At 32.9% G+C, this 14,823-nt stretch overlaps 3 protein-coding genes across 5 annotated transcripts in view; all 3 read right to left on the bottom strand.

Annotated features, from left to right (window-relative positions):
- LOC108557376 (ubiquitin-conjugating enzyme E2 S) lies at nt 1-1,813 on the bottom strand. Of its 2 annotated transcripts, none has more exons than XM_017913864.1 (4): nt 1,658-1,813; nt 1,355-1,508; nt 984-1,300; nt 1-505 (listed from the first exon to the last, which is right to left on the bottom strand). In XM_017913864.1, the coding sequence occupies exons 1-4, from the start codon at nt 1,664-1,666 to the stop codon at nt 377-379; spliced, it is 609 nt and encodes a 202-aa protein (XP_017769353.1). In that variant the 5' UTR covers nt 1,667-1,813; the 3' UTR covers nt 1-376. The 2 variants fall into 2 exon arrangements, with proteins under 2 accessions (XP_017769353.1, XP_017769354.1); XM_017913865.1 differs by having other exon boundaries at nt 1-502.
- A 2,207-nt stretch (nt 1,814-4,020) lies between these two features.
- On the bottom strand, nt 4,021-10,759 carry LOC108557374 (coiled-coil domain-containing protein 108). Its single transcript, XM_017913862.1, has 16 exons — nt 10,595-10,759; nt 10,073-10,540; nt 9,729-10,017; nt 9,481-9,669; nt 9,002-9,167; nt 8,652-8,945; nt 7,951-8,182; nt 7,540-7,884; nt 7,403-7,479; nt 6,807-7,095; nt 6,544-6,762; nt 6,036-6,224; nt 5,724-5,974; nt 5,420-5,672; nt 4,407-4,765; nt 4,021-4,336 (listed from the first exon to the last, which is right to left on the bottom strand). The coding sequence occupies exons 1-16, from the start codon at nt 10,757-10,759 to the stop codon at nt 4,021-4,023; spliced, it is 4,101 nt and encodes a 1,366-aa protein (XP_017769351.1).
- An 888-nt stretch (nt 10,760-11,647) lies between these two features.
- Nucleotides 11,648-14,823, bottom strand: part of LOC108557378 (insulin-like growth factor-binding protein complex acid labile subunit) — a 7,388-nt gene continuing 4,212 nt past the window's right edge. For both annotated transcript variants that reach the window (XM_017913869.1, XM_017913870.1), the window contains exon 2: nt 11,648-13,122. In XM_017913869.1, coding sequence (XP_017769358.1) covers nt 11,746-13,116 — 1,371 coding nt within the window. In that variant the 5' untranslated portion in view covers nt 13,117-13,122 and the 3' untranslated portion in view covers nt 11,648-11,745. The remainder of the gene's footprint in view (nt 13,123-14,823) is intronic.

The following is a 14,823-nucleotide window of genomic DNA, read 5'->3' as shown; positions in this document are numbered from 1 at the left end:
TTGTTGAGGGGGGAAGATCAGTCCAGGAGTAATAATTAATCGATATATAAAAATAATAATAATAAAACACAACATAATTAATTAGTTCATCATCATTATCAAAATAAAAGAATAATAGAAACGCGCAGACAAGGAACCCGCAATCTCTCGCTCACATTTAGACCAACATAAAATAAAACAACCGTATTAAATATTATATATATAAACTTTTTTGTACATAAAAATTAAAAAAAAAAGGAAAAGAAATCGAACGACAGAGGGAGGAAAACCGTCTCTCTTCTTCTTTCTCACGTACATCGCGAAAAAAATAATAATATATATATATGTATAGAAATGTATGTATAGGGAAAGAAAAATAATGTAAATACTATGGATTTCATAAACGTTTCAGAGTCCGCTTCTTGTCCTTCATAAGTTTCTTCTTCTCTGCTGTCAACTTCTTGTCGCCCGCATGCTTTTTCGCCATTGGTCCTTCGCTCGTTCCGCATTTTGATAATTTTTGCTGCTGAAATAAATAAAATTTGATTGATTTAAATGCATACAACTCTTTGTTTCATTTCAATATAAATTTTCTGTTAAAAAAATACAAAAAATTGTTTTTCAAAATTTTTATTGCGAATCTTTATTATACTTTGTTTAATTTGAATTTTTGTTACAGAACCATGTAATTATTATATAACAAATTTTCATATTTATAAAACCATAAATTGGTATAGTTTTGCTAATATAATAAATATTCATTTTGTCTGAGAAATGATTTTTTGTGCTGATATGTGTGTACACTTTCAAAATCTGCATTGATGTTAAAAATAACATTTCTAATAAGATTTTGTTCATGAATTAAATCTTATAGCATACATATTTCAATATATGAAATAATTTAGATTTTATTATTAAATCAGTGCTTGTTTCAAGTAATTATTGATAATTACATAATTTATATTCAAAGTAAAAAATAATTTTAATATAGTATTTGTACTTACTTGTGCATGGATTTCAGTCATCATTTTGGCTCTTTGTGAGTAATCATCATAATGCTCCAGCAGAAGTTTCCCAGCTTCCTCGTTCAATGCAGATTCAGCATTAGGCACAATCAGTAAGCATTTGATGGTAAGCAGTACATGTTTGATACCGAGGTCAGGTTTCCAATCTTTCTTTAATGTATTCACACAGATCTCTCCATTGGCAGCCACATTCGGGTGGAAGATCTTTGTAAAGAAGAATGCCTTCGGTGGCGTTTGTGGAAAATCCTTTCCCAAGGTAAGTTTTACTTTGAATAAACCCCCAGTGTATGGAGTGCCTGAAACAAAACAATATTAATAACTATATAAACAAATTGCTGAGTTTTGTTTACCTGCAGGTCCTTCGATGAAGGCTTGTATATCTGTAACATCCTCATCGTTTATTTGAACTTTGATACCTTCAGGTGGATTGGTGACTAGATCTTGCATTTCCCTGACGACGCCACGGATTACTTGCGGAGAAAGGTTTTCCACGTTATTGGACATCTATGATGTTGATAAGAGCGTCGAAAAGAGAAAGAAGAAGAAAAAAAAACGGTTAAACAGTGTGGCTTTCACAACTGATTAGGATGAATTTGTTATTGCCGGATCGGTCGGATGGCTAATGGGATTCCGATTCGAACCAATTCGCTTACCGAACTCATGGTGAGGGTTCAGGTACGTCCTGGAACAATTTGAACTAACTAAAAATCCACTGAAACCGCTGAAAAATACCAAAATTCCGAACTGGACAATGTCACGCACAGTGACAATCAGGTGGCGTACTCTCGATATGCGTCCACATTTGAATCGCGTGGCGATGTTGCCAAACTTCCAAAGTAAACAAACATGAAACGTTTCTTATTATACTGACGTTGTGGTCTATCGTTTGATACTTTATAGAATCAGGGGTTTAGTGAAGGTATTTAGGGAAATGCTTCGGAAGAACTATTTTTTGTTGTCGATAAATAAATTGGTTTGTTATGATGTAGCAACGTCGGGTATTTCCACCAATCCGAGAAACTTTATTCTTTACCAAACGGTTGCAGTGGCGCCCCCTTTAATAATAGACTTAGTTACACTTAAAAATAACTTATACAGGGTGTTGTATTTATATACTTGTTTGTTTCCTGATTTATGATTTTCTTATAAGAGGAAATTTAATTGAAATTTATTAGAAATATACCTACTTCTAAAAACATGTTTTTTTGTGACTATTGTAAGAAACGTTATTAATTTACAATTTAACAACATATTTAGTTTTCTTAATCACTACATGTGATGCGTAAACACAACGCAGGAATTGTTCAATTAGATTGATCATACTGTATAATAATTAAATAAGATAGTAACATAGGTAACATTTATTACACTCAATATATTTCGCTTGTTAACCCTTTGAGTCCTAATGGTATCACGATGAAACCATCTAAATAATTTATATTGTAAAGTCCTAAAGCTATTTTACTGAAACTGGTATACTACTCGAAATTATACCATTATTTGTTAGATTCACAATCAATTTAAACCTTTGCGGATGAGCGGCGTATATAACTGCCCTAGTCTTTACATAAAATTATATATAAATCCACTGTGGTGGCGCACACATAGAATATTAGTTCAAAACGAGGCGCCACTAGTATTTTTCAGACGGAGCTGAAAATCTTTATGAAAATTTAGATAAGTTACAGGAATGGCTCTAAAAATGAAGAATATCAGTTAACTAAATGAAATCCGTGTATATCACATTCAATCTTAAGAAAGACACCTGCCCAACTTTAAGATTTAATGGACAAGATCTGTCCAAATCAATAAAAGTCAAATATCTAGGCATGCATCTCGACAGAAGACTCATCTGGAAAGACCACAAAGAGGGAATAATTAGAAACAAAGTTTAGAAAACTCTACTGCCTATTATATAAAAGGTCGGAATTATCAGCAGTATATAAATTACTAATATTCAAAGTAATACTGAAACTAGTATGGACGTATGGTAATCAATTGTGAGGTGCAGCTATCAAATTGAACAAAATGTCTAAGAAAAGTCATCTAGACACCGTATTTCGTCAAGAAGAAATAAATATACCAAGATCTCCATAGCGATATGGTCGAGGATTCAATACTAACATTTAGTAGTAGATAGACTGGAGTCACATACTAATGTACTGAATATTGACAAAAAGACAAAACGAACATTCGTCATAGGTGATTATGGAAGTGGTTTAAGTCGTATGTTTTGTTTAGAGATATTTAAAGGTTTTAGTTTGAACAAAATTTTGATATTGTTAATATCTCCGATAATTTACGTTTCGTTTAATGCGGGTCAATGTATTGATTTCATCACGATTACCAGCATATAATTAATTCTAAAATTACTTTAGTACAGTTCTTTCATCTAAAGCAACTTGTCCGTTAGCAGAATATTTCTTAGTTTTTGCTTTACTGCCATTATTTACTTGCATAGAAAAGTATCAAAGTCTAAAATTCACTTTGTTTTCTTTCATCTTCAAGAAGGTTAACACAAATTATTTGATCCGAATCGAACTTTATTCTAAATACGGTTGAAATCTCACTTTTCAGAATATATACACATATTAATTGTTTTTAACAATTCTAAATTTATGCATCACCAATTTCCTGTATTTCCGAGAATTCTGCAATAATTATGACTTTTAAATGATTGTTATATTATAAGAAGTAATAAAAATCGAATAAATATGTTTGTTTAGCGTTCTTATGTAATGCTTTCAAAAATAAATATTATCATTTTTCAGTAAATCATATTTAATTGGCACTTGAGTGAAAGATCTTAACAGTATTGACTTCCAAATCAATATGTGATTCTCAAACTTTTTGATTCGCGACATAAAAGGTTTCTGCGATTTCTCCAGGGGGCCTTAAAGAATACTTAAAATATGATAAGATTCTTGAATAATTTAAACGTTATGTTCATTTCATTAAATTGAAAAACATTATTGTTATAAAATAAAAATAATATATATAACATTTAATAGTATCATTATTTATGACAAGTACACGTTTTCTGCTCTACAGTTAATTCCTTCTCGTAATTAATTTCCAATTCCTTCGCCAACTTCTCCATATCTGGCGACGTCTTTCCCTGCGGTCCCAATTGAAACATGTCGTGAAGACTATCTGTCATGACCTCACTCAACACCTGAGAGATTTCATCCAGCTGCGGATCCGTATACAACTCCTTCGCCAGCCTCTCGTAATCTCTCTCTTGGTTATTCTTGATTTGCTCATAGTACAGAATCGATTTTCTTTTGTACATTCCCAGAAACTCTTTAAACAGCTCAGAGAAAATGACGTCCCTTAAATAAATACAATAATAATTAATGAACAAATAGTGAATAGATACAATAGTGAATATAAGAAATCTACCCCATGATACACTCCATTGTTTTCTCTAGTAAATCAATCCCTGCACTCTCCGATTCTTGGGTGGTGTCACTTTCTGTCGATTGCAGACTGACATCGACCGTTTTGCTCATTTGCGTTTCCATGTCACGCAACGATATTATTCGGGATTTTATTGGTTTATCCACGTCGTGCTCCAAATTCGACACGCATTTGAATACCACCGAATCCAGATGGTAATCCAGATGGCTGTGAGGAGATTGTTGCATTTGTTGGATCGGTGTGTAGTGCAAATCGCGATCGTGAATACTCGTTATGGTCACGTCAATAGCGATGCCGACATAGAATTGTTTAGGACATGGAAATATTTCAATTTCATTGATCTAAAAAATTCATAATTCAAATAAATTATTAATAAAACGTGTATTTAGGATGCTATTTTAACTAATAAAATATATATCTTTCTATGTAATAATTTCATACAAGAAGATATTCAACTAAAACTTCACTTCTTACTAAATTTAAAATTAAAATGGATATACTTTTTGTCAATTGTTTCATATTTTTTTACATACATATTTCACATAATGTTATGAAAAAAATAAGAAAAAATAAAAACTAAAAGATGTACTCCAACATCTTTCACAAGACATTATTTTTTCATAGTCAAGTCTTTTCCTGTTTATTTTTATTCGGTTTTAAATTCCACGATTAGTCCGGTTTCAAACAGTCTGGGATATTGGTTGGACCATGCGAGGTATTGCGGCATTTTGTAATATTTTCAATAACAGTCAAGCAGTGACTATTTTTTTTTACTGTTTTGGGATAAAATATTAGAGTGAAATTTAATTAATATGAATTTATTTTTTCATAGCCTTTTTTAAAGTTATTGTTATTTAACAATAATCCCGTTTTATTTGTCAAAATGTTTTTTTTTGTGTCAAATGGTTAAAAAATCGTTTTTTTAGTCATTAAAAAAAAACGGTTTCCAAAAACAGACAAACCCTAATATATATATATATCATATTCTTACTTACAGGGAAAGAAGTTCCATTTTCGGTGATGGTAAATTCCAGATTGATCTCCTCTTGTCGCGCATTGTAATCTTGCGTAGTTTTTCTATGCTTGTAATAAAGACTGTGATCCAACAGTTTGCACGGAAGCTGCAGTCTCGTTTTGCAAGGTCTTCCGAACGATTTCACTTGAATAATGACGCTCTTAGATTCGCGTGGCTTTAAAACACCTTTTCGACAATTCACTTTAATATCCACTATACCATCCAATTTGCAACTAAAAATGCACACTTAACAATTCCACAATTATAATCTAATAATAAAATACTTATTCCACGAATAACCAATTATCCGGTTTTTCGTCATGTTTCGTATGAAAATCATCCTGGTCACGTAACTCCACACTGGAAATGGGTCCAAGATCAATTTGTCCTGGGAGAGCGTGATGGGAACTTCTTCGTTATATACAGTCAGCGGAGCGAAAATTTTGCTCTTCTCTTTATTAATGAAGACGCTTTTTCCGGTGGAGCTGAACCTCAGATAGATTCTTTCTTCGCCAAGGTTTAAAGGTAGACAAAGCTAAACATAAATGGATAATTATTGATTGCAAATGTGTTGATGGAAGCGCCGGGTATCTAACATTAATAGTCCTCAATTCTATTGGTTTTATGGTGAAAATCAATGGTTTTGACGAGTAACTCATGATTTCACCAGTTGGATTCAGACAGCTTAATACGTTGAAGCCGTAATCGATGTTGATCATGTCGAGGGAGATGGTTTCCAAGCTATGCTCTACAATTTTATTTGCATTGTTATATAACCAGAAACACTGTAACATGAAAGAGAAAAAAAAATCAATAAACTATAATAATTATTGATCAGATACAATTTTAGTTTAAAAACTATCTTAAATAAATAAGTTAAATCGACTATATTTGAAAATGTAGTTAAACAATGATTAATTCATCGTAGAAATGAAAATTCTTCTAATAAATTATACTAAATCTACATTTATTGGGAATTAAGCTCATTTAGTTTTATTTCTTTTTTTTTAAATGTTCATTAGGGTTTGATAAATTATCGTTTTGTACAATAATTGTTAGATTTTGTTTGAATGTAATTTGTTTGAGGAAAATAAAAGATGTTACCTGAGTGCAAGGATCAAATTCGCTCAAGCACACATCGTCAAACATCACACAATAGCTCAGATCATAGCGGGACGCGATCAACGCATAATCCGCGACGGCGGTGACCTTGAAATCCAGCTGGATGCACCTGTTGTGAGCGAGGAAGAGGTCGTACGACAGATGAGTGGTTCCTTGTAAATAATATCTGGCCTTCATGTGCAACGTCTGGACGGACTTGGCCTACACTTAATCACATTTAAATTTAGACATATTCTTTGTTGTACGGAGAAAGAGGTTTTAACTTCAATTGCGCCTTCATCCATGTCAAGATGTAAGACTTCGCGATGCGGACACTTGAAGCGCAATTTTCTCACAGAAATCGAATCCTCGATCTTCTGCAGTTCGCAGTGACATAGCTGCTTACGTTTGAGACATAATTCTGTAGGGAAGACTGATTCGTTGCGAAACATGAAGATTGCTTTTAAAGTATCGCTGCCCAATTCCACTTCCGGTACCTCCAACAAAATGGCAGCCTTCTCGTTTTTCTTAATAGTTCGCAAAATCTTGTTCAATCTGTTAATCAAGTTAATCAAGTATTCATTTTCTAATTTATCTTTAAATTTTAACTTCTACAATTAATTTTAATAATTCTCAAAACAAATCAAAAAGACGAATTTGAGACAAAAAATTAAAAAAAGTCTTCTGTGAAAATTTGGATCTTTTTGAAGGAATAACTTTTAAAATAGATCAAAATTTATATTTATAGAAAAAAGATTATCTAACTGATATTCTATTTTAAATCCATCTTTACAATTGGAACTTACTTTCTGGATAAGTTTTATACCTTATATGTTTAATGATTAAATGCAAATATACATACTCATCTATATTCATCAACTCCCATAAAGTAGATTTCGTAAAGAGCGGTCCGAAATCATGATTGGCAATATCCACAATCTAGGTGATGATAAATTAAGACAAATTCATTATAAAAAAGGTATTTCTCAAGGATCTTACTTGCACCACTGGATAACTGCTCTGACAAGTTAAAGAAAAGATTAGTTTCTCGTAGTCCAAGTGAGAACTGCAACAGTTTTCCCACATCCTGAGCAAGTAATACACCCTCACCAAATGACGCCCAGTATTTTCAACTACGTAGTGCACGTTAATGGACAACTCTCCATCAGGTTCTAAGCTTCCACGTGAAGGCATCAAGCATATATCTTTATGAATATTTCCGTTGTGGTCTTTGGCAATCAGACTGAAATGTATGACGGAGAATCCAAAGTTTCGCAACACGAATTTCGTCGAGTGCTGCGAATGGCATTCAACTAGTCCCAGATTGAAGCTGTTCGGAATAGACTATAAAAAAAAATTAACAGGGTTTCAGAAAAAGTGTGATATGTTTATTTAATGAAATTAGCTAACGCAGAGTTCGGAGAACGAAGAATCGGTGTACACTGAGACGTCAATTTCTACTGGTTCCCCTTGGATAGCCTTCATCTTCTCCATGGCATAGCATTTGCAGGTTATAGTGTGTATGGTGAGTTCACTTCCAGTTGTCTTGTAACTCCATTCGATCAATTTACGTTCATTCGGCGCCAATTCGCCGTTGGCATCAGGTATTTCTAACTTTTCAGTGCTAATCAAGAACTCATATCTGCAATAATATTGTCATTATCAATGGTCAAAAATAAACAAACTATTTTTGTTAGAAATATTGAATATCTTCTAAAAGGCTCGGCAGATTTTAATGAACTTTTGCACGTAATCAGAATTTTACCTTTATTTAAAAAATATTTTTTTATATATTTGAAATTGAACTTTTTTCAGAGTTGATTGTCTTCTTTACACGAAATTTTTGAAGATAAAAGCCCGCTTCATATGAACTTTTGTTTTTTAAAATACATTTAGAAATACATTTAGAAGTTATGAATTTATTTGTAAAGTCATGAAATATTATTTAAAAAATAATATCTTGTAAACGATTTAACATATGTCATTGAAATTTTATACTGTCACGTAGAGTAACTTAAATACCGCAATTGAAGCACTGGTTAAAAAAAGTAATTTTGCACATTTTCAACCTTATCTAATATGATTGAATGATAAACAACTACTAAACTTACTTTAAGTAATGTTGACTCTTATTCCTTATCGGCACCAACTGTTTCTGCATGCAACCACTTTGAATCGCAGTGAACTTCACAACGTTTTCATCGCCGATCATCATCTTCGGACGTTCGGCGAATCCCTTGAGATAGAAAGGGATCTTGTGCGTTTTCTGACCGTTCAGCTGCAAGCACCATTGCTCCACGTAAATCTTACCATTCTTATTGTTGCTTTGCACCTCTGTGCACAATTGCACGACCATAACTTGAAAACCTTGCACCAGACCCATCGCAGGTTTCACTATGAAATTCCTAAATAAAATGCAAAATATTATTAGATGCTTACAATCGAAAAATTATTCGCTTACGATTTTTTCGGCGGTAGAAATTTGTACAAAACCGGAAGGTGACCTTTGGTTTTTAGGAGGAACGTTTGGAACGATGGGTATCCTGGCAACGCGGGTGGCAGAATACTCACTTCCGGTTCGATTTCAAGCTGAGGAATCCAGTAGGTGTTTTCGGCAAAAGAATGACCTTGAAATTGAATTTTTACAGTTTAAATTGATAAGGTCAATATTATAGATCAGTTTCTCAAGCTATGGGTGGAATGATAGCTGTTAACTTGCAATTAGGTCGCAGAACAGCTCAACAAATATGTTGGGAATGCGTGAAAAGGTTGAGAAACGCTATTCTAGATATTATACAGTTTCTATACACTAATATATAGAATAAATAGATAGTTAAAAAACTATTTAATTCTTTAACTATTTATATTAGATGTTCTATGAAATAACTAGTTAAAGTATGTATTTATATGCATTAGTAAATAATAGTAATTTTGAATTACCTGTTAAACGAAGAGTTATTGGTATTGGAATATGTAATATAGCGTCTCCTCCGTCTTTCCAATGTACATTTCCTATTAGTGTTCTTGAATATACGTTATCTGGTTTATCTGGTTTAAATACAACTTCAAAAAGGGCGGATTCGTCGCCAGGGATTTCCAACGATTTTGGAAAAATATCGAAATTATCATCTGAAAAAATGTTTGATCTCTTTAATATGGATATGAAAAGAAACTAAATATTGACTTACCATTGCTACTTTCCCATTGAATGGTTATAAAATATGCGCCATGATTAGTCAATGAAGTTACCATAGTTTTAGATATTTTCTTGACTTCATCGTTAAGACATTGAACGGCTCCAAAGTCCAAATAATTTTCACTTAACGAAACCAAAGGGAAAGACTCTAAACAAGTCTGAATATCACCCATATACTTATTGAATGATCCAGGACTTGTAACATCCGGATAGTCAATCATCTGTTCCTGAATAACATCATTTTCCGAACAAATTCCAAGCAGCTTAATTATGAGAGGTTGCTACAAACGCAGATAATTAGAAAAATTGTAAAAAGGAAATGTTATTTTGTTAAACCTGATGCAAAACTAAACATTCCAAATTTTGCACATGTGTACCTAAAGCTTTTGGAATGTAAGTGATATTCACGTAGACGTAACCGTTTCCTGCAATTGTTCCAGAAGTCTTATCCACATTGAAAGCATCACATCCTTCCATCGAAAACTGAGCTTCCACCTCAGAATCGTTCTTTAATTCAACCGTATGTTTGCACACCTTCCTATCACCGAAAACATGAAACTTTAGGAAATCTCTGGAGGCTCGAACTTCCGGTCCAACACCTTCGCCCGTAACGCAAACTCTGGTCACGTTATTATAACTATCCGTGATATCGAAGTAGTCGATGTTTATGGTTTGAGCGAAGACCGGCAAGTAGAAGACTTTCAAGTACGTATCCTGCTCTTTGATCTTGTACTTGTTGAAGCCGAACACCTGGTAGATGGGATTCGTTTCTGGGTCTCGGGTTATATTGAAAATATTCTCATTCTGAAATTATCACTTATTTTTTCTTATCTACAGGTTTATGTATATCGATCATACCTGAGTTCTGTTTATTGGGAATTTTAACCATTTCTTTAATCCGACTTGCACCTTTCCGAAATCTACGTTTATCGTATTCGATTCGTACACCGTTCCAAATGCGTCCGTTATACTCGATGGAACGAAATCGAAAGTTTTTTGGCAACCGCAATTTTCATCAGACATATTTCTCTTTCTTGAATTATATTTATTCAAAATTAATAAGATTTCTTTAAGATATTCAGTTTTCTTGACAATGACATATACATGTCTATTTTGTCAAAAATAAAGAACAACTTGATTTTAATAATACTGTTTTTTTAAATCTAGAAGATATATCAGACGAACGGCATCAATCTGCCAATAGGTTCGTTGAAATGGTAAGATTTTTATCTTTAATTTGCATATCCAATGCAGGTCGTTTCAAGAAAATTTTGCAAAAATAATAAATTTCATAACGATGGAGCTATTCTTAGGAAAAAAATAAGGAAAAAGTTTCATAGCTTTCGAGTTATTAAGAAAAAAACGCGATAAAAATGAAAATTTTTTAGTACGTAACAAGTTGTGTAACGCTTGAAAATTTCCGAAATAATAAAGCTAGATTATTTTTTGCACACTCATATGAAAGGTGGCAGTTTTCAGTTTACAAATTTTGTTGAATTATGTAAATTGTTTAAGTGGTTATCCTGAAAATATATAAAACGCGAAGATTGTCCATTTCCAGCGATGACATATTTGACAGTTTGTAGCAGATGAATGGATGACAGCACATATCTGTCAATGTACTCGTTGGAAAGATGAGACTTTCATCTTTAATTTTTGTATTCTATGATCTAATTAGCTTACGCAACACTCACCCACATCTTATGAACAATTTAAAAAAATGTTATTTAACTTCTTAATAAATTCTTATGCTTCTTTTGTAATAACATAAAAATTATAACTATAAATAATATTAAGAAGTATAGTTAAGTTGATAAATAAAAATTAACACAACAATTTTTATATTTATATATACTTTTTGTAATTAATTCATTTTATATAACAAACTAATATATAAGGTTTGTACAAAGCTAATAATACTATGCGAGTGATATCACTAGTTCTCTTTAAAAAAAATGTACATCCGTGCTCTTTATTAATACATTTTATATGCACAAAAAACATGCTTATCAGGAGAAAGAAAAAGCAAAACAAAAATCAACAAAATATACAAACAAATAGAACTTAACTAATAGGAAATTAAATGTTTGTGCGCCGGAATCACCAGAGTCGATGCTCTCGTTGTAAAACGCAGTATTGCATAACGTGTCAGCAAGTTCGTATATATCCGTTTCGTTGCATCCGTAGTCCACGCATAAGGTGGCATTTACACCATCAAAATAATCCATCATGGGCAGAAGAAACTCGCATTTGAAGAGATTCCCTCCGACAATTAGATTCTTCAAAGAAGGCAGCTTCTTGTGAAGAAGCTTATAGTTGAACCATTCCAGTTGATTCATCTGTACATCAAAACTCTTCAGATTCTGCAACACCGCTCCGAAATCCCCAGAATCCAACACTCTAATCGCATTACCCTCCATCCATATCACGTTCAACTCCGGCGTTCCACCGAGATAATCCAAAGAGAACTCTCTGATCTCGTTATGTAACAAATCCAGAACGTTCAGCGAATCCAGCCCGGTGAAGCTGTGCACTTCCAGTCTCGAAATGTTGTTGTCACCCAAATACAAGTACTTCAGTTTCCTTAAACCATTAAAGCAACTCGCCGGAATACTGCTAATAGAATTCATCCTCAGCTGCAGATCAACGAGATTCGTCAATTTAACAAAATTGTAATCGCTCAAACGCTCCAAACTGTTGTTGTTCAAGTACATGAAGACCAGATTGTTGAGATTCGCGAAAGCTAGAGGACTTAGCTCTTTGATCCTGTTATTCTCCAAATAGATAATCTTCAGACTCGTCATGTACTTGAAGATGTACGGATCAACAGATTCGATATCGTTGTTGTTCAAGTACAGGTACTTCAAATACGATAAGTTATTGAAGCATCGCGGTCGTAAATCTCTGATCAAATTCTCGTTCAAATTGAGCAGATCCAAGTACAACATTGGCTTGAAGACGTCGTCAGGTAAGATTTCTATCATGTTGTTGCTCAGATCTAATTGGATCAGCATGCGTAATCCGATGAACGTCTTCTCGTTTACTTCGGTTAGGTGGTTTTTGCGCAGCAGAAGCTTCTTCAGTTGAACTAACTTGGAGAATGCGTTGTCTTCGATGCGGTGCATCTGAGCGGACGAAAGGTAGAGTAAGTGCAAACGGTTCGGGGTGAAGTTCAATGCGGCGCTGGTCAAAGTATTCAAATGGCATCCCTGACATACCAACTTGTCGGTACGGTTGATTCGCAATGATTCCATGTAATGTGTTGTCACGTTCACACACACAAGTTGCTCGGTGCTTCCTGGGGTCTTCTTCGATGTGCAGCACTGTCGAGTTTGCGTGCTTGAAATTACTATGATGAAGAGGGTAAACCATAATTCCATTGTCACCTGGAAATTTAAAAATATCATTATTTTCACCTCAAATAGAAGATATAATCAAATAGAACACATAATCAAATCTATTCGACTGCTACAATTAAAATTGCACGATTTCGAGGAATTGTGTACCGTGAGAAAGATAATCCTTATTTTTACAATTACAATATTTTTTGAACCATGCGAAAGAAAGACAGCTTTCAATCGTCCTCCAACAAAAACAAAGGCAATTTTATTATTATAAATACGAACATTTCCAGTTATGTGACACATTGAAACAAACTTCTGTTTTATACTAATAAATTATGTATTTATTAATTTCAATGGTGATATAAAAAACAATCTAGTTCTTTGTTGAAAATCTCCTTATTTAATTTAGAAACGTGTAAAGCGATATATTAATACAATATTAATGTTAATGCAATTTACTGGTAAGTATGCACACCTTAATTTCAATATATGAAAAGAACATATTTTCATATATTGAAATTAAGGTTTTCCAAAAATGTATTTCAGTTAAAGTTAATGATTAGAATAAAATGAAACTAGTAAATCTTTTATTCAAAAAGATATACATTTTAAAAAGAGAAAGTCTTAAATATATTTTTCAGTACTTTTTATAATAAAATTCTTAAAAAAATAAGTTAACAAAACGAATAAGTTTACAGTTGTAATTATTATGTTAGATTTAACCTATCTCTTGCACAGTTATATGACAATCCGTTATGATTTTGATTAGAACATCCTAAATACAGCAGGTCAAAGATGACCAACATTCTGGGTTCATCTTTGAGTGAAAAATATCCAAAACTTTTTTTTTAAACCAATTCTGACTCGTATATTCTGTTAAACAATCAACATCCTAAATTTCACATGTCGCTTTGTAAGCCTCATCAGCTTTCTTGATATTATGGAAATAAAAAAGTAAACTCCTATTTAAATTGACTAACAGCTACAAATAAAATTACGAATAATTCCCTTCAAATTGCAAAAGGAAAATCATAACATTGACAGAAGTCTTTTAAAAACTAACATTATGCTATCTATTTGTGATAATTACTTTCTTGACAACCCAATAGAATTACAAAATTGCTTAGCTCCTAATAGAGAGATTCTGATCGAATTTAAAAATTACCAAATTTACATTTTTTTTAATCAACTTTCCCACATGAACTCGTAAATTCTATAAAAATTATCAAGAATGGAAAATCAATCAACTCATTACTCATTTATAACAAACTGTGATTAAACACTTATTATGATATTATACATATACATACAGATTTATCAAAATATCAACACAACACGTTAAGAACGGCATGACCCCACGTTAAGAACGGGTCATACATTATGCATAATAGTTTACCCTCCATGTACGTCACTGAAGTATTAGCGTTTAGGTTAGTAATTCACGTAACATATTTGACGTTTTGCATAGTCCATAGGCGTTCACGATTTTTTTTTCGCATCAGACAAACTTAAGCACTTCCATCTGTAAGCTGATATTTTTGACTGCTTGAGTTGCGTTTATCTTTTTCGAAAATAATATAGTATATACCAGGGGTGGCCAGATTTTTTGAAGCAAGAGCTGCACCTAAACTTTATAACATATATATCGGTGGCAATCGCAAGCCCGACAACCGAAATCCCGTCTATCGAAATCCCGACGTTCGATACACTCGAGATTTCGAACGTCGAGCTTTCAATAGACGG

The sequence above is a fragment of the Nicrophorus vespilloides genome, unplaced genomic scaffold (assembly GCF_001412225.1).
Source record: "Nicrophorus vespilloides isolate i.1.1-1 unplaced genomic scaffold, Nicve_v1.0, whole genome shotgun sequence".
NCBI classification, from domain to species: domain Eukaryota; kingdom Metazoa; phylum Arthropoda; class Insecta; order Coleoptera; family Silphidae; genus Nicrophorus; species Nicrophorus vespilloides.
Note: the sequence above shows the minus strand (reverse complement) of the source record. Positions and strands in the feature narration are given on the sequence as shown.